This window comes from Pseudorca crassidens, chromosome 13 (genome assembly GCF_039906515.1).
Source record: "Pseudorca crassidens isolate mPseCra1 chromosome 13, mPseCra1.hap1, whole genome shotgun sequence".
NCBI lineage: Eukaryota > Metazoa > Chordata > Mammalia > Artiodactyla > Delphinidae > Pseudorca > Pseudorca crassidens.
In genome coordinates, this window is record NC_090308.1 from 17,839,220 (window position 1) to 17,866,960 (window position 27,741).

Below are 27,741 nucleotides of genomic sequence, written 5' to 3' on the forward strand. Positions count from 1 at the left end.
TGTTAACTCTTTATGTTCCCAAAGTTATTTTAGTAAAAAAACAGAAATTTAAAATTTATTTTCCAATGATAAAAATATTTGTTACTTTGATAAGACATACACATAACAAGATGAACATATTCACCTATATTATCAGTTGTGACCTAGTGATAAAAATGAAAATCAGTGATACAAGAAAATTTAATATTATAAATTTCAATATAAATTAAGCTGTATGAAAACCTTTACTGTTATCTATTAAAATTACAATAGGTGATTCACAACAATCTATACTTCAAATGTTAATTCACAGGCCAAGTAAACATTATTTTAATTTAATAGACTAATTTAACTATATAAAATTCATAAACTACAACTGTGTTTTTATTATATGACTTTTCTATAAAAATTAGATTGCCAGAGAAACTCCTATGGCTAGATCCATATGGGAAAATGAACTGAATCAGAATCAACTCTGAACTTAGAGAATTAGGTTGCTTATTTTATCTGTGTAGAACTGTTTGAAAACAAGTTAGAATCTTCAGCAGTTCACGAATTGTAACTACCACTGACTGCTCTCAAGTTAGATGTTGTGGGTCTTTGTGGCTTAAATATAAGAAATTGGGCAAGCTTAACAAATGGAATAGAAATTTTCATTTTCATTCTACTAATAAGAGCAGAAATGAAATAGCTACCACTAAGTAGGGCCTACCATGTGCTTCATACTATCATAAACTTTACATTTATCATTTTATTGAATCTATATAATAACCCTGAAAAGTATTATCACCATAATTTAACAAATAATGAAGTAGAGGCTCAGACAGGTTAAATGACTGAGAAAGCTAGTTAATGGAAGAGTTTGGATTTGTGCCCATGTTCAAGTCTAAAACATCTGTTAGGCAACTCCAGATAAACATGGGATTAGTCATATCACCAATATCATACGAGTGGAGTGTTTTAATTATTATTGAGCATTAAAGTTCAGTGTTTAGATTAAAAAAAAACAAAACTGGAACATGTGGTCTTTCTGGCCGATCTAAACTCAGAAAAAAATTGTCATTAATGCCTCCATCCAGCTCTAGTGATACAACCATGTCATAAAATCATTGCTTTCCTGTTATTCTCTGGATGCCTAGAACATTCCACCTGTGTATATCACACTCTCCTGTCACATAGAGCCTTATGCAACAAAATTTTATATCCCCCAATCAAAACATAGTGCCAAGAGGTAAATTTGGTCAGGGTAAAAATTAGGACAAAATACTTACTCACATAAAGATACATAACAGTTTGATATTTTGCCTCCTGTTCTTGACACTTGAAAAGTGACATCAGCAGTCTAACAATATCGCCCATGATTCCTGAGTTGTGGGCCATGGAATCTAGGGTGAAGCTATGCTGAAAGTACAATGTTGCATAATTCCCCTATAAACAAAAGTGAATTCTATTCACAGAAGCTTCCATAGCTGCAGGAAAAGTCCAACAGCTCAGCTACTTTAGCAACATTTGGCAGTTTGAGCCTATGGATAATAGTTGTTTTTCCCCGTTGACTCTCTGGACAATGTAAAAGATTTACCAGCTAAGAATCTCTATCAAAAAATAGTTCAGTAGCACAATGACTTAAGGGAAAATTATTGAGGCAACATGGGTATTGTTTCAACATATATATTAATCAAAGTTATAATTAGCTTAGGGCACTGAGATACAGGGGCACACAAGTAAAAGATAAACTGAATAAAGAGGATCTATAAAAGCACAGAGCACACACTTTGATTAAATTACTTAAATAATTCATAAGTGTGAATATTCTTTTAAAAAGTAACTGACATCCTATTTTTACTAATTTAAAAAGTACTTCTACATGTGTTTTCTCAACAGATTTTTAGGTAATAAAAGACACAAAACCATTTTAAGTAGTAGTATTCAGTGTTACTAAAATCATGGGCATCTTTGAGAGTCTGATGAAAACTCTGGATCCTCTTGTTGGGGAAAAAAATGCTTAACGGTAGCCTCAGATACATGTGGGTTCAAATGGCATCTTTCATTTTTATAGTGAAGGGAACTATACTCTTCTCAAAACATACGTTAACCAACATTCTAGAATTTATTTCTGGTTCCCTTAACAGCAGGGGTATTACAGGGTTCTACTAAACTGTTCTCCCTATGTTCAGGAATGGAACCTTTCACTGATGACAGTGGAAGATATTATGCCTACTCACTCATAATAACATGCTATCAGTATAACTGAGATAAGACTATGATTTGGAAATGCTAAAATCAGTAAGGTGAAATGGACCAATACCTAAGTCTGTATTATGCATAAGAAGATAGTCAAGGAATCTAGAGAATTAACAGTGAGAAGATGAGGTGGGTGAGCAAATAAAAAGGAGAAAATCTAGTTGTTTCTAAGACAAACATGCGTGAAATCATCCGTATGCAGTCATATTTCTTATCCACTTAAAGGCAATAGAAATTCTAAAATTAAAATGGAAATCCTGCTTTATATTTACTACATGGAATCTTATTTTTGTCTTTATCGAAATGTCATTTGTCCCTATCCTGGGATATCAGGGAGCTGTTTTGGAGCTGGATATAAAGCAGAAGGAATGTGTGAATATATTCACTCTGCTTTCCTAATGGATAGGCTGCATAGAGAGTGCTACAGAAAAAGATATATTTTCCACCTTATTATTGTCAAAAAGTAATAATGATTCTTGGTATGAGATTCACTGTAATACAGAAAACTAGTCATTTATTTTGAAAATATTAAATTCTCATAAAATAAGTTTATAAATAATAAAGTTCAAAATAAGTTTTCAGACGGTTAATAGAAATTAATCCAAAATCACACATATTTTAATCTTACACTAAATTTTGTTTAGATAAAAGTATGAGAGGGCTGAGGAAATATATTATTTTGATTTGCTTAAAGTTATATTATAATTATCCTTTACAATCTACAGAGAGCATCCTGAAGGCTATTAATCCTTAAACAGTCATTTTAAACTTGATTTTCAATGAAAATCTAGTCTATGGTCATTTTAAATCTCCTGATTTCCTTGTCTTCCCATTAAAGAGAGTTTAACTACTATGTATTTTCATTTATTTATTTTACTTACCTAAGTCAGGCTTTAGGTCAGTAGGCAAGCTTAACTTCCTTGACATTTTTGCTGAAAAATAAAATGCATTTTTAAAGTTCTGAAGAATATCTGATTCATGCTTATTCATACCAACTGGTCTTCAAGATAGGGGTGAATATTTTTCTTACTAAGTCTAGATGCTAAGATAATTAAGATATGATTAATAATGTTATGGGTGGAAAGTAAATCTTATTTTCAACTTTTTAAAAAGTTTGTACTTACTTGATTGTAACACCTTTGAGTGCTTGAAGCTCTCACTTCAAGAAAGCCTTTTAAATTCTAACTGTTAATTATTTCTTAGGCTCACAGGAAAGGGTTAGGCTTTTCTACGGAAGCAAAATCATTTCTCAGAAAGAAGGTGTTGCAGATAAGGACAATACAGGCATAAGACTGAATTTGGGTATGTGATACAATAAAATCTTTCCAGCTCCTCGTCTTCACAGCTATTAGGCTCATTCTTTTTTAACTTAATCTCTTGAATATAGGACATCCTATATCTACAATCAAATTGAAGTATTTGATTACTTCACAAAAATATTTGGCTCATCCATTTCTTCATATATGTCAACTCAATTTACATTTTAGTAAAAAACAAAGTCATGCTCAGTCTAAAGTTAGAGTATTTACAAAAATATAAACTACAGATACTTCTATTTTGGATTAGAATAATACAAAAGCCTAGGTAAAAAACTACTGAAATTCACTTTCCATCCTGAAAATCAGTTATTGCCTAAATCTAGGAAGTGATTTAAAGTTAGGAGGTGTTTAACTATATCTATTATGTTAGTGGCAGTGCATGCGTAACAGAATAGTGCTTCCTATGTGAAATTTTGAAAAAGCATTTGTTTGTTAATACATGAATGTGTATATTGGGTTAAATTTTGGACTGTTAGGAGATATTTAAAGAACAGACCCTGCTAGTCCATAAGGGCGCCATGTAAGCAAAGAGAAATCCAGTCATAGTACATAACTTCCACATCTAAAAAAATGACAAATCCAGTGTTAGGAAAGAGGCATTAGGCAAACTGGGAAGGGATAGGGGAAAATCAAGTATTTATTTCTAAGCTTCATTAATCTAATTAGCATCCTTTAAAAAATAACAACAATGGGTCAAATATATGAATCAGTCTTATCCCATTTTCACACAGACTTAATCAATCTCAGTTAAAAGACAAAAAGTAATAGAAAACTAAAATAGCCAAATCTATGGTTGGTTGATCTCATATAAATGGCTGCTCTTGTATTTAATATCCAATTCTCTTAAACCTAGAAGATACTATACCCCTCTCAAAATGTTTTTTAAAATGCAATATTAAACTTTTGAAAGAATTCAGAGGTTTTCACCAAATATCAAAGGTACAATGTACGTAGACTGATAAATAATATCTATACAATATCTGAAGGAGAAAAATCAGTCAGGTACAGTCTAAAGATACTCTTTCAGAATCAGATGATGTGGATGCCTCTCTAGACCCCGCTACTCTGATTTGATTAAGTTATTCTGAAACTTAATCAAGTGCTTATAAATCTTGAATGTGCACACCAGTCACCTGGGTATCTTGTGAAATCAGATTCTTGCACTTCTAACAGGCTCCCAGGAGATGCTGATGCTGCTGCTATGTGGACCACAGACAGCATCAACGTCCCTAGACTAAAAGCAACTTCAGGATAGGGAACAAGACTAATTCATCAAACCCAGTACGTAGATACAGTAAGTCCACAGCGAACATTTCTTGAAGAAGCTTCAACATCTAGTTTGTAAAATGTGGAAGTGTAAAGTACGGTGGTTAGGACTGGATTTGGAATCAGACCAAATATGAGTTTATATCTAATTCAACCAACTACTAGGTGTGTGACCTTAGGCCAATCCCTTTGCCTCTCTAAACCTTAAATTTCCTCATCTGTAAAATGGGAATAGATATTAATGACAATTTCATAGTTGTGAAGATTATATAAGATGACATAAGCAAAACATTAGGCATAATACCTTACACACAGTGTGGATTTAATAAACGTTATTATTTATGAATAATAAACAAATAAAATGACTTTTTCATAAACTGTAAAATGTTACACAGATGAGCTATTAATATACTTTTGTAAACAACCCAATATTTCTTTATTCCAATTCTATGGTAATATTCCAATTAACTAAAACAAGAAAATGGAAAAAAACTTTTAGGATATAAATATAGAATGGCATGCACAACTATAAGCTCAACCTCTTTTTAAGTTCATTTCAAAAACTAAGTTCTATATCTAAACATAAGAAGTGAAATAAACCTGAGTAATTCATAAGATATTTTTATGGGGAAGCGGTGGAGGGGTGAAAAGATTTAATTCCTTGGCATTTCCTGTGTAATTTATATTTATGCCTTCAGGTTCCATAGCCCTTTCTTCTGTAGTCTCCATCTAGTGATACTAAACCCATCTGATGAACTGATCATATAGTTTCAGATACTGAACTCTTCAGTACTAGTATTTCACTTTGTTATAAAGTTTTAATTTTCTCTGCTCATATTCTCCATCTGTTCACTCACTATGACCATGTTCCCATTTCAGTACCTGAACATATAATATTATAGCAGTTGCTTTAAAACTCTTGGCTGCTAATTTCAACATCTAGGTCATCTTATAGTCTGTTTCTACTGATTTTTTAAATTCTTAATTATGGGTCATATTTTCTCATGATTTTGAATTTTTATTTCACTTGTCTAGGAACTTCTGATTGAATGTGGACATATGTTTTGACTGAATAGTAGATAATATGTTGAAGGGAGCCTGGATTATACCATCAACCTTAACTGGTGTTGAGTTTTGTTCTGCCATGCAGTTAAATTACTGGTGGATAACAAGCTTGGTTTTATTCTTTGTTAGGGTGGGTCTATTTCAGTTAGAACTTTGTTCTAGGGTATGGCTCTTATGCTAAGAACTGATCCTTACTCTTCAAGAGTGGCCTTGCTGGGATATAAACAGAATGAATGAGGTGCTCAGCAAGGTCTCACTACTTCTACTCCCAGCATCGCATGACATCTGATATCACTGGCCAGCTCTCAGCCTCACAGCAGGTGGTTGTTAAGTAGGCCTACTGAAGTCTTGACCAGCTCATATGTGGCCCAGCCCTAAGGCAAGGACCTGCATTGAATCTCCACAGGGATTCTAGGAATCCCCCTTGAAGCAGTTCCTTCTTCTCTAGTGCCCTCCCTCACAAATTCCAGTCACTTTAGAAGCCCAGAACTCCAACTTCCTCCTCCTTAGCTTAATGAGACTGCAACTCCACTTGGGTTCTAATCACTCTGCACTGCAACAGGAAAAGTATTCTCTGGCAGAGAACTGTGTTTCACCTCATGTTTTTTCTTTCTCTTGAGGATGACAGTCCTGGACTGCTCAATGCCTGGCAATAAGAGCCTCATGTATTTTGACTAGTTTTACTGTTGTCTTCTGTGAGAGGCTAAGTTCCAAACCCAAGGTCTAAAGTTGAAATTTAGGCTAAATGTTTCTTTCAGTTTTTGTGACTACTTCAGAGGAATATCCTTGTTTTCAGGTCTGTTTAATCAACCTCCTTGGTGGCAGGTCCAGGAGAGGCAGATCCACTTCTGGAGAACCTCTAGTTAGTCCTCCTGGCTTATAAACTGTACTCTGGTTGTAATTTTGTGAGGAAGCAGTTGCAGACTTTACCCAGTATTTTCTGAAGCTCATATTTTTACTTCTCAGGAGTCTCAGAAGCACTTGCAACACAATTACCTTGTCACCTGATTTCATCACACTGAAAAAGAAACTTCTGCTCATGCTTTGAAGTTACTCAGCTTCCACTGAGGTTTTCAAACTGAAAACATATGATCTGAATGAGTTCTTGGAAGGCAAATTGCCTGTTTTTCTCTTCTTTATCTGTGTATTCTGCAACTCTTGCCCTGGTACCCAGTATCTTCCTTGCTTTGAAATCCTCTGTCACTAGAAACTATAAAATAGCTCTCTTTCTCTATGCCTTTGTCCACAGCAGAAACAATGGGAATGACAGTAAAGAAGTTTCTTCAGTCTGAAGAAAACTGGAGTCAAAGATGGATCTTAGCAGGCTGTTAACCTGAGTGTTTGCTCTCTCTTCTTATAAACCAGAATGAGAATATCAAGCTGGCTCGCTGAATAAGCAGTAAAGAGCTGCGTTTGATTGTAAAGAATAATGAAGTTACACTTAATCACAACAATCATGTCTGCAATGGTAGTTTCAACACCAAGGAAAGACGCATGATGTTCAAGAGAAGTAAATCTTAAGGCAAGGGGACTGCATGGGCCATTATACCATACATGACAGTTCCCTCACGGTTGATGCTTTTTAGTTCTTCGCAAAGAAAAGTTTCTCAATTATAGAGATTCTTACCACTTCTCTGAAATTAAACAGATGCTTTGAAATTTTCCTTTAGCTTTTCTACCCACTGTGTTCCACATCTTATTCTTCTAAGGAAGGTTTTTTAAAAGAAAACAGAACTATGACTTTTATATTAATGTACCAACAATAAAAGGCGAAATGACTTCTTATTATGACAGTATGAAGAAGATGCCAAAAAAGCAAACGGATCTTTGTTTACATCGAGAGCAGTTCAATAGTTAGAATAAAGTGACAATATCACTTTTCTCACCTGCAGAGATACAATGCAACTCTTTTCATGGATAATGTCGAAATGTATGCATATTAAATAAAAGCAATCAGAATAATTAAAAAAAAAAGACTAAAAATCAGCTTGTAGGATAGAGCAAGCAATCCAAAGGGGGGAAAGTGGGACCAAGAAGTAGAAACTCTCCTATCACACACTATTTTAATAGTCATTTGAACTAATAATGTCAGTTTCTACCTCCCATCCTAGAATATAAATTCTATGAATTTGGGAACAGAATTTATTTTGCAAATTACTGTATCTATGCATGTGTCTAGCACTTAATGTGTATGTTCAATAAACATGGCAATGAATGAAAATAAACAAAAACTGTTAGAATTTTTAGAAAGAAGCTGAATTTCTTCATGAAGTGAAAAAGAGAGAAAAAGGGGACAAATTAAATATAGGCTTATTAATCAAAAGGACAACTTTTGGAAATACAAACACTTATCCATTACCTAAGATGAAGGAGAAACTTTAAAAAGATACTAATACCTGTCTGGTAAAGATCTGGCTATTACAAGTTCTCTTAATTCTTGAACTCCTAGAGCTTTTGTCTTCATTATTTTTCCTGTCTCTACATACTTTCCACAAACTCATAAAACTTAACGTCTAGGATATCACCATAATCAAAAACATCTCAAAGCATTTCCTATAGAAGGTAGTACATAAACGTAACATAATAAGTGCTGCGTGCTGAATTATTCCCCCCGAATTCATACGTGGAAGCCTTAACCCTTACTAACTCAGAATACGACCTATTTGGAGATAGGACCTTTAAAGAGGCGATTAAGTTGAAATGAAGTCACTAAGTGTGGGTGCTCATCCAATCTGATTGGTACATGTAAGAAGAAGAAATCTGGATACACAGACACACTAGGGGTGCACGTGCCTAGAAGAACAGACTATGTGAGGACACAGAAAGAAGGCAACCATCTGTAAACCAAGGAGAGAGGCCTCAGAAAGAAAAAAAAACCTGTCAATGCCTTGATCTTGGACTTCTAGCCTCTAGAACTATTCTAGAGAAAGTAAATTTCTATTATTTAAGCGACCCAGTTTGCAGTATTTTCAGATGGCAACTCTAGCAAATAAATACAATAAGTAATGACAGAAAATAAATTGCCACATCAATAGTTCTGTTCAAACAATAGTTGACGAAAAACTATTTCAGTAACGTAACTTTAATTTGGACTAATTTTCTTTATGTTAGGAAGCAAACAGCAAGTTATTTCTAGAAAGATCACTGCATATCCTTCTAATGTAAGAAAAAGATGATTCTATAGAGAGACGCATACACAGTAAGTACTGGTAATAAAACGAACAGACTTTGCTGAGCAGATTTTATTATGAAATTTGACAGAAAATACACTAAGAAATAGAATTAGAGTTTGAGTACACAATATGCCATACTCTTCGGATTTTAGTCATCCTGAAAAAGAAAAAAGAATTCATTTAGAGGAATCCCTACTTGTATAATGGTTTTAAAATACCTGTCTGAAATTTCATTCTTGACAATTAAGAGTAAGTAATACGCTTTTTTCAAAAGAATGAAAAGAACTGAGGACAGTCTCAGAGACCTCTGGGACAACATTAAACACACCAACATTCGAATTATAGGGGTTCCAGAAGAAGAAGAGAAAAAGAAAGGGACTGAGAAAATATTTGAAGAGATTATAGTTGAAAACTTCCCTAATATGGGAAAGGAAATAGTTAATCAAGTCCAGGATGCACAGAGAGTCCCATACAGGATAAATCCAAGGAGAAATACACCAAGACACATATTAATCAAACTGTCAAAAATTAAATACAAAGAAAACATATTAAAAGCAGCAAGGGAAAAACAACAAATAACACACAAGGGAATCCCCATAAGGTTAACAGCTGATCTTTCAGCAGAAACTCTGCAAGCCAGAAGGGACTGGCAGGACATATTGAAAGTGATGAAGGAGAAAAACCTGCAACCAAGATTACTCTACCCAGCAAGGATCTCATTAAGATTTGATGGAGAAATTAAAACCTTTACAGACAAGCAAAAGCTGAGAGAGTTCAGCACCGCCAAACCAATTTTACAACAACTGCTAAAGGATCTTCTCTAGGCAAGAAACACAAGAGAAGGAAAAGACCTAAAATAACGAACCCAAAACAATTAAGAAAATGGGAATAGGAATATACATATCGATAATTACCTTCAATGTAAATGGACTAAATGCTCCCACCAAAAGACACAGACTGGCTGAATGGATACAAAAACAAGACCCATATATTTGCTGTCTACAAGAGACCCACTTCAGACCTAGAGACACATACAGACTGAAAGTAAGGGGATGGAAAACGATATTTCATGCAAATGGAAACCAAAAGAAAGCTGGAGTAGCAATTCTCATATCAGACAAAATAGACTTTAAAATAAAGACTATTAGAAGAGACACAGATGGACACTACATAATGATCAAGGGATCGATCCAAGAAGAAGATATAACAATTGTAAATATTTATGCACCCAACATAGGAGCACCTCAATACATAAGGCAAATACTAACAGCCATAAAAGGGGAAATCGACAGTAACATATCATAGTAGGGGACCTTAACACCCCACTTTCACCAATGGACAGATCATCCAAAATGAAAATAAATAGGAAACACAAGCTTTAAATGATACATTAAACAAGATGGACTTAATTGATATTCATAGGACATTCCACCCAAAAACAACAGAATACACATTTTTCTCAAGTGCTCATGGAACATTCTCCAGGATAGACCATATCTTGGGTCACAAATCAAGGCTTCGTAAATTTAAGAAAATTGAAATTGTATCAAGTATCTTTTCCGACCACAACGCTATGAGACTAGATATCAATTACAGGAAAAGATCTGTAAAAAATACAAACACATGGAGGCTAAACAATACACTACTTAATAACGAAGTGATCACTGAAGAAATCAAAGAGAAAATCAAAAAATACCTAGAAACAAATGACAATGGAGACATGATGACCCAAAACCTATGGGATGCAGCTAAAGCAGTTCTCAGAGGGAAGTTTATAGCAATACAATCCTATCTTAAGAAACAGGAAACATCTCGAATAAACAACCTAACCTTGCACTTAAAGCAATTAGAGAAAGAAGAACAAAAAAACCCCCAAAGTTAGCAGAAGTAAAGAAATCATAAAGATCAGATCAGAAATAAATGAAAAAGAAATGAAGGAAATGATAGCAAAAATCAATCAAACTAAAAGCTGGTTCTTTGAGAAGATAAACAAAATTGATAAACCATTAGCCAGACTCATCAAGAAAAAAAGGGAGAAGACTCAAATCAATAGAATTAGAAATGAAAAAGGGGAAGTAACAACTGACACTGCAGAAATACAAAAGATCATGAGAGATTACTACAAGCAACTCTATGCCAATAAAATGGACAACTTAGAAGAAATGGACAAATTCTTAGAAACGCACAACCTGCCAAGACTGAATCAGGAAGAAATAGAAAATATGAACAGACCAATCACAAGCACTGAAATTGAAACTGCAATTAAAAATCTTCCAACAAACAAAGGCCCAGGACCAGATGGCTTCACATGCGAATTCTATCAAAAATTTACAGAAGAGCTAACACCTATCCTTCTCAAACTCTTCCAAAATATAGCAGAGGGAGGAACACTCCCAAACTCATTCTACGAGGCCACCATCACCTTGATACCAAAACCAGACAAGGATGTCACAAAGAAAGAAAACTACAGGCCAATATCACTGATGAACATAGATGCAAAAATCCTCAACAAAATACTAGAAAACAGAATCCAACAGCACATTAAAAGGCTCATACACCATGATCAAGTGGGGTTTATTCCAGTAATGCAAGGATTCTTTAATATATGCAAATCAATCAATGTGATAAACCATATTAACAAATTGAAGGAGAAAAACCATATGATCATCTCAATAGATGCAGAGAAAGCTTTTGACAATATTTAACACCCATTTATGATAAAAATCCTCCAGAAAGTAGGCACAGAGGGAACTTTCCTAAACATAATAAAGGCCATATATGACAAACCCACAGCTAACATCGTCCTCAATGGTGAAAAACTGAAAGCATTTCCACTAAGATCAGGAACAAGACAAGGTTGCCCACTCTCACCACTCTTATTCAACATAGTTTTGGAAGTTTTAGCCACAGCAATCAGAGAAGAAAAGGAAATAAAAGGAATCCAAATCGGAAAAGAAGAAGTAAAGCTGTCACTGTTTGCAGATGACGTGATACACTACATAGAGAATCCTAAAGATGCTACTAGAAAACTACTAATCAATGAATTTGGTAAAGTAGCAGGACACAAAATTAATGCACAGAAATCTCTGGCATTCCTATACACTAATGATGAAAAATCTGAAAGTGATATCAAGAAAACACTCCCATTTACCACTGCAACAAAATGAATAAAATATCTAGGAATAAACCTACCTAAGGAGACAAAAGACCTGTATGCAGAAAATTATAAGACACTGATGAAAGAAATTAAAGATGATACAAATAGATGGAGAGATACACCATGTTCTTGGATTGGAAGAATCAACATTGTGAAAATGACTGTACTACCCAAAGCAATCCACAGATTCAATGCAATCCCTATGAAACTACCACTGGTATTTTTCACAGAACTAGAACAAAAAATTTCACACATGTATGGAAACACAAAAGACCCCGAACAGCCAAAGCAATCTTGAGAACGAAAAACGGAGCTGGAGGAATCAGGCTCACTGACTTCAGACTATACTACAAAGCTACAGTAATCAACACAGTATGGTACTGGCACAAAAACAGAAATATAGATAAATGGAACAGGATAGAAAGTCCAGAGATAAACCCACGCACATATGGTCACCTTATCTTTGATAAAGGAGGCAGGAATGTACAGTGGAGAAAGGACAGCCTCTTCAATAAGTGGTGCTGGGCAGGGAGATCAGCTCGGTGCTTTGTGACTGCCTGGAGGGGTGTGATAGGGAGGGTGGGAGGGAGGGAGTCGCAAGAGGGAAGAGATATGGGAACATATGTATATGTATAACTGATTCACTTTGTTATAAAGCAGAAACTAACACACCATTATAAAGCAATTATACCCCAATAAAGATGTTAAAAAAAAAAAAAAGTGGTGCTGGGAAAACTGGACAGGTACTCGTAAAAGTATGAGATTAGATCACTCCCTAACACCATACACAAAAATAAACTCAAAATGGATTAAAGACCTAAATGTAAGGCCAGACACTATCAAACTCTTAGAGGAAAACCTAGGCAGAGCACTCTATGACATAAATCACAGCAAGATCTTTTTTGACCCACCTCCTAGAGAAATGGAAATAAAAACAAAAACAAACAAATGGGACCTAATGAAACTTCAAAGCTTTTGCACAGCAAAGGAAACCATAAACAAGATGAAAAGACAACCCTCAGAATGGGAGAAAATATTTTCAAATGAAGCAACTGACAAAGGATTAATCTCCAAAATTTATAAGCAGCTCATGCAGCTCAATAACAAAAAAACAAACAACCCAATCCAAAAATGGGCAGAAGACCTAAACAGACATTTCTCCAAAGAAGATATACAGACTGCCAACAAACATATGAAAGAATGCTCAACATCACTAATCATTAGAGAAATGCAAATCAAAACTACAATGAGATATCATCTCACACCAGTCAGAATGGCCATCATCAAAAAATCTACAAACAATAAATGCTGGAGAGGGTGTGGAGAAAAGGGAACCCTCTTGCACTGTTGGTGGGAATGTAAATTGATACAGCCACTGTGGAGAACAGTATGGAGGTTCCTTAAAAAACTACAAATAGAACTACCATATGACACAGCAATCTCACTACTGGGCATATATACCCTGAGAAAACCATAATTCAAAAAGACTCATGTACCCAAATGTTTATTGCAGAGATGGAAACAACCTAAGTGTCCATCATCGGATGAATGGATAAAGAAGATGTGCACATATATACAATGGAATATTACTCAGCCATAAAAAGAAATCAAATTGAGCTATTTGTAATGAGGTGGATAGATCTAGAGTCTGTCATACAGAGTGAAGTAAGTCAGAAAGAGAAAGACAATTACTGTATGCTAACGCATATATATGGAATTTAAGAAAAAATAAATGTCATGAAGAACCTAGGGGTAAGACAGGAATAAAGACACAGACCTACTACAGAATGGACTTGAGGATATGGGGAGGGGGAAGGGTAAGCTGTGACAAAGCGAGAGAGAGGCATGGACATATATACACTACCAAACGTAAAGTAGATAGCTAGTGGGAAGCAGCCACATAGCACAGGGAGATCAGTTAGGTGCTTTGTGACCACCTAGAGGGGTGGGATAGGGAGGGTGGGAGGGAGGGAGACGGAAGAGATATGGGAACATATATATATGTAGAACTTATTCAGTTTGTTATAAAGCAGAAACTAACACACCATGGTAAAGCAATTATACTCCAATTAAGATATAAAAAAAAAAAGTAATACGCTTTTTTCAAAGTGGAAAATATTAAAGTTACCTGTAAAAACGGTATTACTGCACACTTGACTCATCTTCTCTTTCAAGATGAGCTTCTGTTCTTTCAGTAGCCACATTGTGGATTAAATGTAAAGATGAACTTCTATAGATGTAGCAGCCACATTTTGGGTTGAATATTGGGGAATATAAACTAGAAATATCAGTACTAATTTGTTTTATAATGAATTAGAATAATTTTAAAACTTAAAATTCTATTTAATTTCATACAAACCTTTTCAAATTCATATGGCGAACTCCAAATAAACCTCTGAGAACTTATTTTTCGAATTGTAAATATAAAAGAATTGGGAAGACAGCACAAGAAGAGACCATACACTATGAGAGCAGTGACATGCTACAGTGTATAGTGAACAGACCAGGATTCTGATCTTGACTAAGTCATGATCATGGGATATTTCTTTGGATAGGCTCAATTTTTTTTCTTGAAAAATAAAGGGGCTTGAGCTGCTTTAAAACTGTAGGATTTAATAAGTTAGTGATTTAGAATATAATGGTTCAGAACAGATTTAAGTCTGTTAGAACACTTTAATATGAAAAAGGGATCATTGGGACTCATGTATAGGAGAACTCATGAAAACAGCACTTGGACATTATCTTCATTTAAGTAGACTTCAAAAATTACTTCAGTTTTTGCTAAGAAAGAAAATTAATTGTTCCCCAAGTAACTGCTAATTCAAAAATTTGAGACATAAAAAGGGCCCTGGAGGTATTATCTTTCCTATATTAATAAATATCATATGACAAATATCTAGTATAATATCTAGAACTTAGGAGGTGTCCATTAAATAGAGCTACTGGGATGGGATGAATTGGGAGATTGGGATTGACATATATACACTACTATGTATAAAACAGATAACTAATGAGAACTGCTGTATAGCACAGGGAACTCTACTTAATGCTCTCTGATGACCTAAATGGGAAGGAAATCCAGAAAAGAGGGGATACTTATATACGTATGGCTGATTCACTTCGCTGTGCAGCAGAAGCTAGCACAGCACTGTAAAGCAACTACACCCCAATTAAGAAAAAATAGAGCTATTATTCTGTTTGTTTTGGCACAGCACTAATTAAGTCACCATACTTTTGAATCTTTATTCTTTCATCTCCAGTATTATTTCCCCCTCACAGTTTCATGTAATCATTCCTTCTATATGAAAATCAGTAATAAAATGGGGCATGGGCAGGGTTGTAGACTATAGAATCCAGCTAGAAATCTACTTTCAGACTGAAATAGACTCATAATGAAATAGAATGATCTTTAGAGAAGTTTAATCGTGTAATTTCAAGATCTACCAAACAATGCTAACATCTGGACCATATTTTATTCATATCATGAAAAATTTGTTTAATACTTTAACAAAGATACATATTTTAGGACTATTTTTATATAAACTTAGAATAAAAAGCTTTACATATTTCTGAAATTTTATAAAGTATAAATAATGAACAAATAAAAAATTGATAAGCAATCTTATTTTCTAAATGATTTACAGAAATTGCTAACTAACTACAGGAAAGTTATTGATTTTGGAAATGTTGGCCATTAAGATTTTACTAACAAAAATTATTCATAAGGTATGAACAGGCAAAACAAATCACTATATGTGTATTACATGCATAGGGATGCTGCAGTTGCATTATACTATGCTATATTTTTACTGTTAAATTCACAAGACTAAAGTTATGTCTTTTTAGGCTGCTATTCTTATGCACGAACAATGAAGTCATTGTCAGTATCGTTTACCTGAGTTAGCTGTTGGTCAGGAAACAAACAATGAAGCCAGGCTTTGGGTAGATGGGTTCGGGAACCCTACTGTCCACTCTATTTACTTTCACTTGAGTCTGCTCTTTGAGGAAGGTAGACTTCCAGGCACTGCATATTATATTTGCGTGATGGGTACCATGATGGCCCCCATGACCTAGTGCCTGGACAGAATTTAACATGAGCCACCTTTTTTCCAGGTTACCATGTAGATAGAACAGGGTCAGAGCCAGATTATCTAGTTTCAAATCACACAACAGATTTGTTTTTGAATCCTTACAGCCTTCAGTAAATCTTCTTAAGAGGTAATACAGGATATTGTTGAAGAGGACAAACAGTGGAGTTGGACAAGCTCAGTATAAATCACGGCTCTGACATTTGCTAGCTGTGTAACCAACAGATACTCTACATACTCTTTAACTCTTAGTGTCCTCATCTGTGAAACAGGGAAATAACAGTAAGTAGCTAACTGAGGTTACTGAGTGGATTAAATAAGAAAAAAATATTTATAAATGGTTGCTACAGTGTGCTAGGAAAATTGTAATTGTTAAGTATATTTTTAAAAAATTGTTACTGTCTCAGCTATTTCAGCTGTACTGTCAGGCAGCAAAAAACAGTTGATTTTCCACGGTCGGGTCAGATTGTTAAAGTGAGAATGACATCCTGTACACCCCCTGGCCCCATCCTCTCTGATATGACACAAGCAGCAGTTACTTTCAAAGTGTAAGTGAAACTTAGGGACAAAACTTCAGAGCCAATACATTCTGTCAGCCTTCCACATAAGGTCGTTCTTTCACCAGTGATGATCTTGGAGGTTCGAGGCTTAATTCTTATGCCTTCCCTTATTAGGTCACAGCATAACTGCCTAAGCTAAAGCAATAAATGTCTGTAGACTGAGGAAGAACAAGGTGATAATTTTATGAGGTTCAGGATCCTTTAGAGCAAGTATGGGATTGGATGATAGGGAACGTAGTGAGGTCAGAACGCTCAAGGAGTCCTAGCACATTTGATACTATTAAGCTTTAAGTATTGATAGAAAAAGAGAGAGGTCTTTAGGAGATTTTATGAATTTTTTCCCAATGTTTCATTGACATTTTATGTGTTTTTCAGTAGCATATTTTATGCTAAGTCTTATTACGAAACTAGACACTAATGTAGGGAGATAAACTGGTTTTTTTTTAAACTGAAAAAACTTTACAATCTAAAATGGCATAGTCTCCATCTGAATGAAGAAAAAATTGAGAAGTAAGCTTGCCTTCTATATACCTTGGGATATATGTTGGAATTAAAAAACTACCAGTTATAAAGTAAGTCAGTCACAGGGATGTAATGTATAGCACAGGGAATACAGTCACAAAGACTATAACTTTTTATGGTAGGTAATGTATAAAAATACTGAATCACTATGTTGTACACCTGAACCTATTATAATATTGTTAAGTCAATTATACTTCAAAAAAAATACTGAAAGATTCCAACTGAAAACATTTAAAATTATATATAAAATAGGAGATATAAAAGTGGTTTCTGGAGATGAAAAATAATTATTTATAACTGTATAGCTAACATAAGTTTGAAAAGTTGAATAAAGTTAATGTTTCCCCAAAAATATAACTACAGAAAGTGGCATGACAAAAAAACTTGCTGGTAACATTCTTGCTTTCTTTTTTATGTTACCAAAGAACTATCCTTCCAATAATGTTCTCAGTCCTAAGAAATTTATTAAAGTCTTTCAAATAATCACACTCAGATATTCCATGTTTCATATTCTATTCATTACCCAGAAAAAAAAGGAAAGTGAGTCAAAACATTTAACAAAGCAAACATAACCCCAGGATCGAAAATCAAATAGATAAATTATTTGAAAAATTTAATTATGTACAAAGTAACTTTCATGCAAGGTAAAATTCCTAGGTAATTAAATTCTACAAGTTCTTTGATAAATTATACGTAGAAAAGTCCCTTCTAACTTTTTACATTACATGACAGCAAAAGAACCTCTAAAGTACTATTAAGATAGTATATACTAAAAAGGAAATTGGTTGAAAAAGAAGTATGCAGTAGTGCTCGTAGATAATGAAAGTGATTTAAATGTTACCAAATGATTCACTAAAGTACCACAAATACAAACAGATAAATAATTGATACTCCATAAATGAAGAGTCCTTTGCCCAAGAATAAACCGCGTTATTCAGAAAATGACCAGAGGTGCTAAAAGTCTGCCAATGTTAATATGACTAAACAGGGTTCAATTTACAACATGCAAACAATATGGATGCTACTTCTAAGAATTTTAGAAATTTACCACATATTAAACTTTATCAGTTGAAAAAATGTAAATCTATTCCAGCTGCCTAGAAATTCATCTAATTTAAGACAATTCAATGAATTGTGGGAGTTTCGGGGGAAATAAGTAATATGTTAACAGTGTAATAAATTTTTGGATTTACATCAAAGATTAAACGTATTCTCTTTTAGTAAAATGGTGTTTCTCAGGCTTGTAAAAATCTTCAGACAGGGCTTCCCTGGTGGCGCAGTGGTTGGGAGTCCGCCTGCCGATGCAGGGGACACGGGTTCGTGCTCCGGTCCAGGAGGATCCCACATGCCGCAGAGCGGCTACGCCCGTGAGCCATGGCCGCTGAGCCTGTGCGTCCGGAGCCTGTGCTCCGCAACGGGAGAGGCCACAGCAGTGAGAGGCCCGCGTACCACACACACACACACAAAAAAATCCTCAGACAAAATTCAAATTTTTATGACTAAAAAACCCTAGTTTGATTATGTCCCTAAAGTTTAATTATATATTTTATCCCCCGGTTTGAAACTCTGAAAATCTTGGACTGAGTAATTAATTTCAAAGTAGCACTCATTTTTACTTGGGGGGAAGGAGTGGTAGAAAATTCCCATTTAACCCAAGGGTAGTACAGATTACGGACTACAAGTCAATATTTTAAAGAACCACTTCCTTGAAATCTGGAGTCTGGATAATGTGAGGATAGAAGACAGGTAGGAAAAAATACAAGTAAAACTATAAAGAAAAAAATTTCAAAACTTTGGAGTATAAAACTGTACTACATATGGCATAAATTGAACCCTGCTTTATTTTAAAATAAAGCAAAAATAAAAATTAATAGAACAATTCTCACTGTTAAGTCAGAGGAAGAACTGCAACCCCAGTTTAACTGATTTTTAATAATTATTGCCCCAATGAGTTTAGAAGAAACACAGCCCAGGAGATGATTGTTTAGCATAGGAATAACAAATTAATATATACAAAATGCAATGCATTAGATAATTTTCTGGTATTGAGTTAGCATTGCAAATAGCAAGGATTAGAAACAAAATAGAAATGTCTATTTCCTACCTATATCACTGGCTACCATCTTGGAAAACTTTCTGCTTTTGATCTTCACTGAAAATAATATTTTGATACAAAATGTCAAAATCTATTCAAAGTAAACTACATGAATTAAATGTAATTAAAAGAAAATACTGTAAAATAAAGATACTATACCCTTTTCTATAAAATTATTCACTTTTTGTTGATCATCTGAATTGTGTGGTGATGAAGAACCTACACAAATGAAGACAATGGAAGGAACAGGCACATAGTCAGTCACAAACGCTGAGTTGTCACAGGGAAAAGTACAAACAAAGTAATCTGGTAACCCTTAAAACAAGTTCCCATACTACTGGCCAGAAGAAAATATCATGTATATAGTTAATAATAATTCTTATAATATTACAGTAAGAACAGCAATCAGTAGTGCATTATCTTTCGTCGACCAATCTCTAGTATGTATAAATATTAACCCTAATGTATAATAATTTTTCCAAAAGTTACAACCATTTGGCAAAATCTTGGTATATATTATAAGTTAGAGAACAGATAAAGAAAAATATAAGAAGTTATCTGTTTCTGAAAAAAAACATAAAAATTCTTGATATTAGTTAACCGAATAAGGTTTATCTAGTAGCACTTAGAGTCCTGTATAAGTACTATACTGGTAAAGTTTATTTTAGAGTTAGCTTTCTAGATACAAACTTTAAAATCATATATAAATTCTACTAGTACCATAGAGGTCTTTAAAATACTGAGGATGATACTTATAATTTTAGATATGTTCAAATATTTACTTAAATTTAATGAGGTAAGAAATATTTTATTTCAACTGTGACTTTCAATACGTTTATCTAATATTTTTATAATTAAGATTTTAGTCCTTTTTCCTTAAAAAGATGTTCCTAATTTTCATTGTATTTCTTTAATTTCTAACACAAACTTTTTATTATAAAGGGAATCCTAAGTAGTATTCTAGTTGACTTTATTATTAGAGTCAAACTACCTATCTTTGTAACACATTTCAAATGATATCTTACCCATTAAAATTTTCACCATCTCTCCAGCTATAAATCACCTCCCCTTCTTTGAATTCCTATAAAAGTTCACCTATTACTTCTCTTATGTTAATCACTTAACGCCTTATATTTTAAGTTTACATACACCTGACCTTTCCCACTGAACTGAACTGAGAAGCTGGGACTCTATGTGATTGATATTTGCATCTCTTTTGGACTCAGTGGAGTGCCCTTCATGTAGGAATCTCTAAGTAAACATTTGCTGAACGAATATAGCTTTTCTGCTAGAAGTGACTATCTAGAACATAACTGGAAGTAAATAAAATGGTTTTTCTATGCTGATTCCTTTTTTTATCACAGTGAAACTACTGAGCCTTCACAAATAAGGTCAAAATTTGACCTTCCCCCACAAAATCGTACTTTCTTTCTGTGGCCAGGTGGAAAACATCCTTGAAGTCTCTTCTCAGACCAAGTAAAGCCTGTCAACATTGGCAGGATCCGATTACTTCTAAAACAGTCTTATAAAAATTGCTCTTTTAAAACTATGTTATTTTTGCTAAATAGCATTTATAGATCCTCATAAATCCTATATCAAAAAATATGACATAAGTAACACTGAGCTCAGCAACATTTTCAGGAATAGAAATAGGGTACACTCCTTTTTCCCATAATATAATTCAGATTTAAAGAAGATAATGGTTATGAGAAGATGTTACATATACTTTAAAATATTATTCATCTCTGATACTACATAACCACATGGATGTACAAATATTTATTAACACTTGTTTTATTTGATATATTTCATATCAGACTAATAGCAAGATAGCATATCTGAACACGAATATAAAATTATAAAAATGCCCAGTATTTCTAACATAAAAATAGGCAACATAAGCTGTAAATTTGAATAAAAGAAGCAGATATATTTTTCCCTGAACTGAAAATGCCTACTACCAGTTGTAATAACTTCTGTGACAGCTCATGAAGAAGTTCCAAAAATGTTTTTAGCATTTCCTACTTGAATATATTTTAAAATTTAGATTAAATAAACACACGAAAATACACACAGCTTTTGTTTTTTTCTAGGGTACACAGAAACTCCTGAGGGCACCATCTCATGGTATGTGGCCTTGGGTTTTCTTCAATTTGAAATGTATATATCCATATACACACATACATACATACATACACACACACACAAATTTTGGAAGCAGCACTAAAATATATCCCAACATTAGAGAAGTGCTCAGTGAAGCAATCTGAGTTCTTGGAAATAAAGATCAAATGAAGATGGCAGAAATAATTTTCTATGTTAATTCAGGATGGCAGAATTAATTTTCTATTTCAGAGAGATTGTTGGTTTATTTAAAGATAAATGGAAAGGGAAAACTATATTCATAACTTGGATTTTCTCAGGATGATTTTTGAATAGAGCTTTGATATAAGTTGGCTAAACTGTTCAGATCACAAATCTTGATTACGGGCTTTAAAAGCTTTTCAGAAAAGTTTCTCTTCAATTATACGTATTATTTCAAATGAACATATTGGTTTTGATAAAGGGCATATGGTTACTTTTCATTTTTATAATAGAGGTCCTCTTCTTAGTATGTATTAGGAATTCAGTTGAACTCCCAACTCACTTTTTATACATTTCTTCTCTCATAAACACAAACATTGTTTTCTAGCAACTATTTCCAGAGCTTTATTTTAGTTTCTATGGTAGTTCTTAGTACTTATGTATGACTGACATCCATCTCCCGGTATATGAAACATGTTTTAGGTACAACTGTTGTCTACCAAAGTGTGGTCTGTGTTTTGTAAAAGCAGTCTTTTCTGATATGCATGAATGAATATAACTCTTCAGATAACTCTTCGCTCTTTCAGAGCATAATCAAAGACTAAACTAAATAAACTAAGAGGTTATATCGAAAGATGAGAATTTGTGATTTATCAATGATTTCTGAGGTCACAATTTTTCCTTTGTATTTAAAATTCACCTAAAAGGATGCCTGGTGTCATACATATTTCTGCACGTTAAAACTATATTTTCTTTTCATGTGAACCAAAGAGCACAGTATATTTGAAAATGTTGAATGATGTCTGAGTTTCTCTGGTACAAGAGAGAATCTGGAGGGTTTTTACCAGTATGCATCTTTTATATTTATCTATTGAATAATTATACTGAAGTGTACTTACATATTTATCTACAATTACCTCTCGTTGGGTTATCCCAAACTGCTAGAAATATACACCTATTGAAAGTCTGACTTAGGGTGAAAAGGAGTATTAATTTATTTGGGCTGAATCTTGTTAAAACACATTTGATAGTCATTTAATATATTGAAAGACAATATATCACATGTCCAAGTTATCAAATGTGGCCTGTAGTCTTAACATATTGACAAGTGCATTCATATGGCCTTTAGGGAAGGTGAGAACATCAGAACAGTACTGTATATGGTTGGAGGAAGAACAGTAATAATTAAGAGATATTACAATTCTAAATCATATTCAGAAATAACTCTAGTCCTGTGAGATGGGAAGTACGTATTGCTCCATATTACTTGTTCAATGTTATTCTACCAACGTTCAGGCTTAATATTAGGTGCTAATGATATGAGTGATTCCTGTATTCCATGTTTTATTGGTGTAATGAGTGTACTTAAATATGAAATTTGAATATTAAGAAAACCAGAAGGTGCATATATTTTAAGAAAAGAAATGATTAACTTGAGCAATATCAGGAAAATGCAATTTTAAAAAGAAAACCTCACAAAAGTTCTATTGGTCCTAGATCTAACAGAATGGTAAACTGAAATATGAGGGAGTAAAGTAAAATGCACCTCTCAATTTTCCCCATTCTTAAAATTATTTCTGATGTAGAACTACCTACGCAAGGATCAAAATCTGTCTAAGAACAGTGTTACTTTCTGTTAAGAACAATCTTTCCAGTAGAAAGCTGATGAAAATTCCCAGCCAGAATGATTTAATAAATCTGTCAGTTAAAATTATGAAGTTAACCTTATTAAATTTTAGCAAAGTTTCAATCCACTAAAAAAAATAGTGAATTCAGGATCCTCTTAATTGTACGGGGACTCAAAAAGTAATGTTACTCTGAAATATTAATACATACATAGGTTACATAAGACTACTATACGGATAAGAAAGGACAAATGCTTTAATACAGCTATAAAATTATATCTCATATTACTTTGATCAAAATCAAATGTAACTAGTCTACAATTATTCTAACTGTCCACGGTCACCATTAGATAAGTGTTAAAAATCTTTCATAACATTTAGGTGAACATTATTCATGGATTAGAGCACTATTCTACCAGATGACTCCAGGCATGCTGACAGCAAAGACAAAAACTGTAGATGACGAAACCTTCGATCCAATGGTAAGAAGTAAAATACATTTTCCCAAAAAAGTGTAAATATTAGAAGCTAAGTAAACAGTTACACGACTCTTAACAGGTAGTAGCTGTAGATTTTTATCTAATGCATTTCGTTTCACTTAATGAGAATGCAAAGAATAGTTATGATTTTAAGAATAAATATGTGACACAGAAGTTCCCTGTAGATGTGTTTTAAACGCTTATCTGTACAAATTTGACAAGCTGTATTTTTTGTAGAATTATTAATAAAATAAAAAGCAAATTACCAGAAGTTGGAGATTTGCAGCGATCTTCTGGAGCTACAGTCCCTTCACTAATATCGCACAGACCTGCTAAAAAACAAAACCAAAACCAAATCACACCACAAGTTTATGTAAGTGCAGTTTTACCTCCTATTTACAGTATGTATTTAATGACAGCCCATTAAAAAAAAAAAAAAACCCAGCAGGTTAGCAGACTACGCTGGCATTGATACTATGCTCATTAGTTTTGAGATCAGAATATAGGAGTATTCTGATATTAAAACACCTCAAACTAACACAGCAGTCATCAGTTAAACAAATAAGAAACAATTTCCAAAAGAGATAATTTGCTATTTTTCAGGGACGTTAGATATAACACAGGATTTTGTTTAAAGTCGGCAATTTGAGGGCATATGACGTACATACTTCTTATTGGATTTCACTTGAAGGAGAATAAATACTTGGTAATAAATTTGGTGACTTTTACATCATAAGGACTCTCAACTCAAACCCCAAAGTGGTTTCCCCTAAGTATATCTCAAGTACCTCCGTTAAATATCACTGAATAATAATTAAGAAAATATTGTGTGCTTCCAAGTTTGCAATATTTAAAATACAAGCATACCTTGTTTTACTGCACTTTTCACTTTGCTTGTATTGCATTTTTTTACAAATTGAAGGCTGTGGCAACCCTGCACTGAGAAAGCCTACAGCACCATTGTTTTCAACAGCATTTACTCACTTCGCGTCTCTATGTCACATCTCAGTAATTCTCATAATAATAATAAAAAAGTCTGAAATATTACATTTGTTACGGTGATCTGTGATCGGTGATCTTTGATGTTACTATTTTAATTGTTTTGGGGCACCATGAACCACGCTCATGTAAGATAGCAAACTCAGTTGATAAATGTGTGTGTTCTGACTGCTCCACTGACCCGCCCTTCCCCCATTCCTCTCCCTCTCCTAAGGCCTCCCTATTCCCTAAGATATAATATTGAAAGTAGATCAGTTGATAACCCTACAGTGACCTCTAAGTGTTCAAGTAAAAGGAAGAGTCAGTCAGTCGCTCCCCTTTCTCTTTAAATTCAAAATGAGAAATAGTTAAGCTTGGTGAGGAAGGCATGTCAAAAGCCCAGACAGGCTCAAAGCTAGGCCTCTTGAGCCAAATAGTTAGCCAAGTTGTGACTGCAAAGGAAAAGTTCTTGAAGGAAGTTAGACGTGCTACGCCAGTGAACACATGCATGATAAAGTGAAACAGCCTTAATGTTGATATGGAGAAAGTTTCAGTGGTTTGGATAGAAGATCAAATCAGCCACCACATTCCCTTAATCCAAAACCTAATCCAGAGGAAGGCCCTAACTCTCTTCATTTCTATGAAGACTGAGAGAGGTGGGGAAGCTGCAGAAAAGTTTGAAGCTGGCAGAGGTTGGTTCATGACGTTTAAGGAAAGAAGCCCTCTCCATAACATAAAAGGGCAGAGTGAAGCAGCAAGGGCTGATGTAGAAGCTGCAGCAAGTTATCCAGAAGATCCAGTAAGATAATTAATGAGGGTGGCTATACCAGACAATAGATTTTCAATGTAACTGAAATAGCCTTCTGTTGGAAGATGCCATCTAGGACATGCATAGCTAGAGAGGAGAAGTTAATGCCTGGCTTCAAAGCTTCAAAGGACAGGATGACTCTCTTGTTAGGGGTTATGCAGCTGGTGACTTGAAATTGAAGCCAATGCTCATTTACCATTCTGAAGAATCCTAGGAACCTTAAGAATTATGTTAAATCTACTCTGCCTATGCTCTATACATGGAACAACAAAGCCTGAATGACAATACTTCTGTTTATAACATGGCTTATGAAATCTTTTAAGCCCACTGTTGAGAGCTACTGTTCAGAAAAAAAGATTCCTTTCAAAATATTACTGCTTATTGACAATGTACCTGGTTACCCAAAAGCTCTGATGGAAATGTACTATGAGATTAATGTTGCTTTCATGGCTGCCAACACAACATCCGTTCTGCAGCTCATGGATCAAGGAGTAATTTCAACTTTCACATTTTATTATATTTCTTAAATAATATTATATATTTAAAAAATATATACTATATATATATATACATTTTACATATATTTCTGTCATGTTGTAAGGCTATAGCTGCCATAGATAGCGATTCCTCTGATGGATCTGAGCAAAGTCAATTGAAAACCATATGGAAAGGATTCACCATTCTAGATACCATTAAGAACATTTGTGATTTCATGGGAAGAGGTTGAAATACCAACATTAACAGGAATTTGGAAGAAGCTGATTCCAACCCTCATGTTTGACTTTGAGAAGTTCAAGACTTTAGTGGAGGTAACTGCAGATGTGGTGGAAACAGCACGAGAACTAGAATTAGAAAGGGAGTCCGAAGATGGGACCGAATTGCTACAATCTCAGGATAAAACTTTAACAGACGAGGAGCTGCTTCTTATGGATGAACAAAGAAACTGGTTTCTTGAGATGAAATCTACCCCTGGTGAAGATGCTGGGAAGATTGTTGAAATGAGAACAAAGGATTTAGAATATTACCTAAAGTTAGTTGATAAAGTAGCGGCAGGGTTTGAGAGGGTTCGATTGTGAGTAAAATCGTGACAGGAAGAGCCAATCGATGCAGCACATGTCACTGTTGTCTTATTTTAAGAAGTTACCATACCCACCCCAGCCTTCGGCAGCCACTGCCCTGACCAATCAGCAGCCTTTGACACTGAGGCAAGACCCTCCACCAGCAGAAAGGTTATGACCTGCTAAAAGCTCAGATAATGGTTTGTTAGATTTTTTAGCAATGAAGTATTTTAAAATCAAGGTCTGTACATTGTGTTTTTTTAGACATAATGCTACTGCACACTTAACAGACTACAGTATAGTGTAAACATAACTTTTATATGCACTGGAAAACCAAAAAGTACATGTGACTCGCTCTATTGCCACATTTGCTTTAATGTGGTGGTCTGGAACTGAACCTGCAATATCTCAGATGTATGCCTGTACTGCACATTACTTTTCTTCTAGGGCTATAACTCTTAAAAACTATACTATCACATTTTTAAAAGAGCTCTAAAGAAATACTTTCTTTTCCCAGATATATATGAATCATATAAAACTAATCTATCTTGTAGGATGGCCTCAATTCTTAGGAGAAATCCTAGCAAGGTATTTTACGCTATAGACAAAAACTATAAGACATGGCAAAATGCCAAGTAAACAATATGGAAATTAATTTGCTTGGAGATAGAAATGAAAAGAATTCTTCCAAAGTATTTAAAAATTACAAATAAACACACACCAGGAGCTTGGGATAGCTGGGCAACAGACAAGAGGCTGCATGACTAAGGCCTCAGAAGTTGTCGGGTCTGATATCGACATATGTGCACATATGACCAGTATCTGCTTTTCTATTCTTCTGGTAAAATTCATGACGTCAAAACCTCTACAGTCCCTAAGAAAGCTCTTACAGTAACATTTAGAGAACACTGAGTACTGAATTGGGTTTATGAGGAGTGTTTTCTATTTTGAACTATATATTATTTGTCTTCATTGGATAGGAAGCTTTTGAATGACAACAAGTAGTTTTTTTCTTTTTTTTTCA

The 27,741-nt window shown here is 34.2% G+C and overlaps 1 protein-coding gene across 11 annotated transcripts in view; it reads right to left on the reverse strand.

Moving 5' to 3' along the window:
• The window catches only part of STXBP5 (syntaxin binding protein 5), a 167,960-nt gene that overhangs the window by 32,863 nt on the left and 107,356 nt on the right, over positions 1-27,741 (reverse strand). For 8 of the 11 annotated variants that reach the window (XR_010933634.1, XR_010933632.1, XR_010933633.1 and 5 more), the window contains 4 exons: positions 24,140-24,205; positions 19,625-19,684; positions 19,475-19,522; positions 3,102-3,152 (listed from right to left, as the gene is read on the reverse strand). Coding sequence is in view for 8 of the 11 variants with exons in the window: in XM_067701833.1 (XP_067557934.1) it covers positions 3,102-3,152; positions 19,475-19,522; positions 19,625-19,684; positions 24,140-24,205 (225 nt within the window). In the remaining 3 variants the exon portion in view is untranslated. The remainder of the gene's footprint in view (positions 1-3,101; positions 3,153-19,474; positions 19,523-19,624; positions 19,685-24,139; positions 24,206-27,741) is intronic. The other 3 variants (XM_067701834.1, XM_067701831.1, XM_067701835.1) reach the window with 2 other exon arrangements.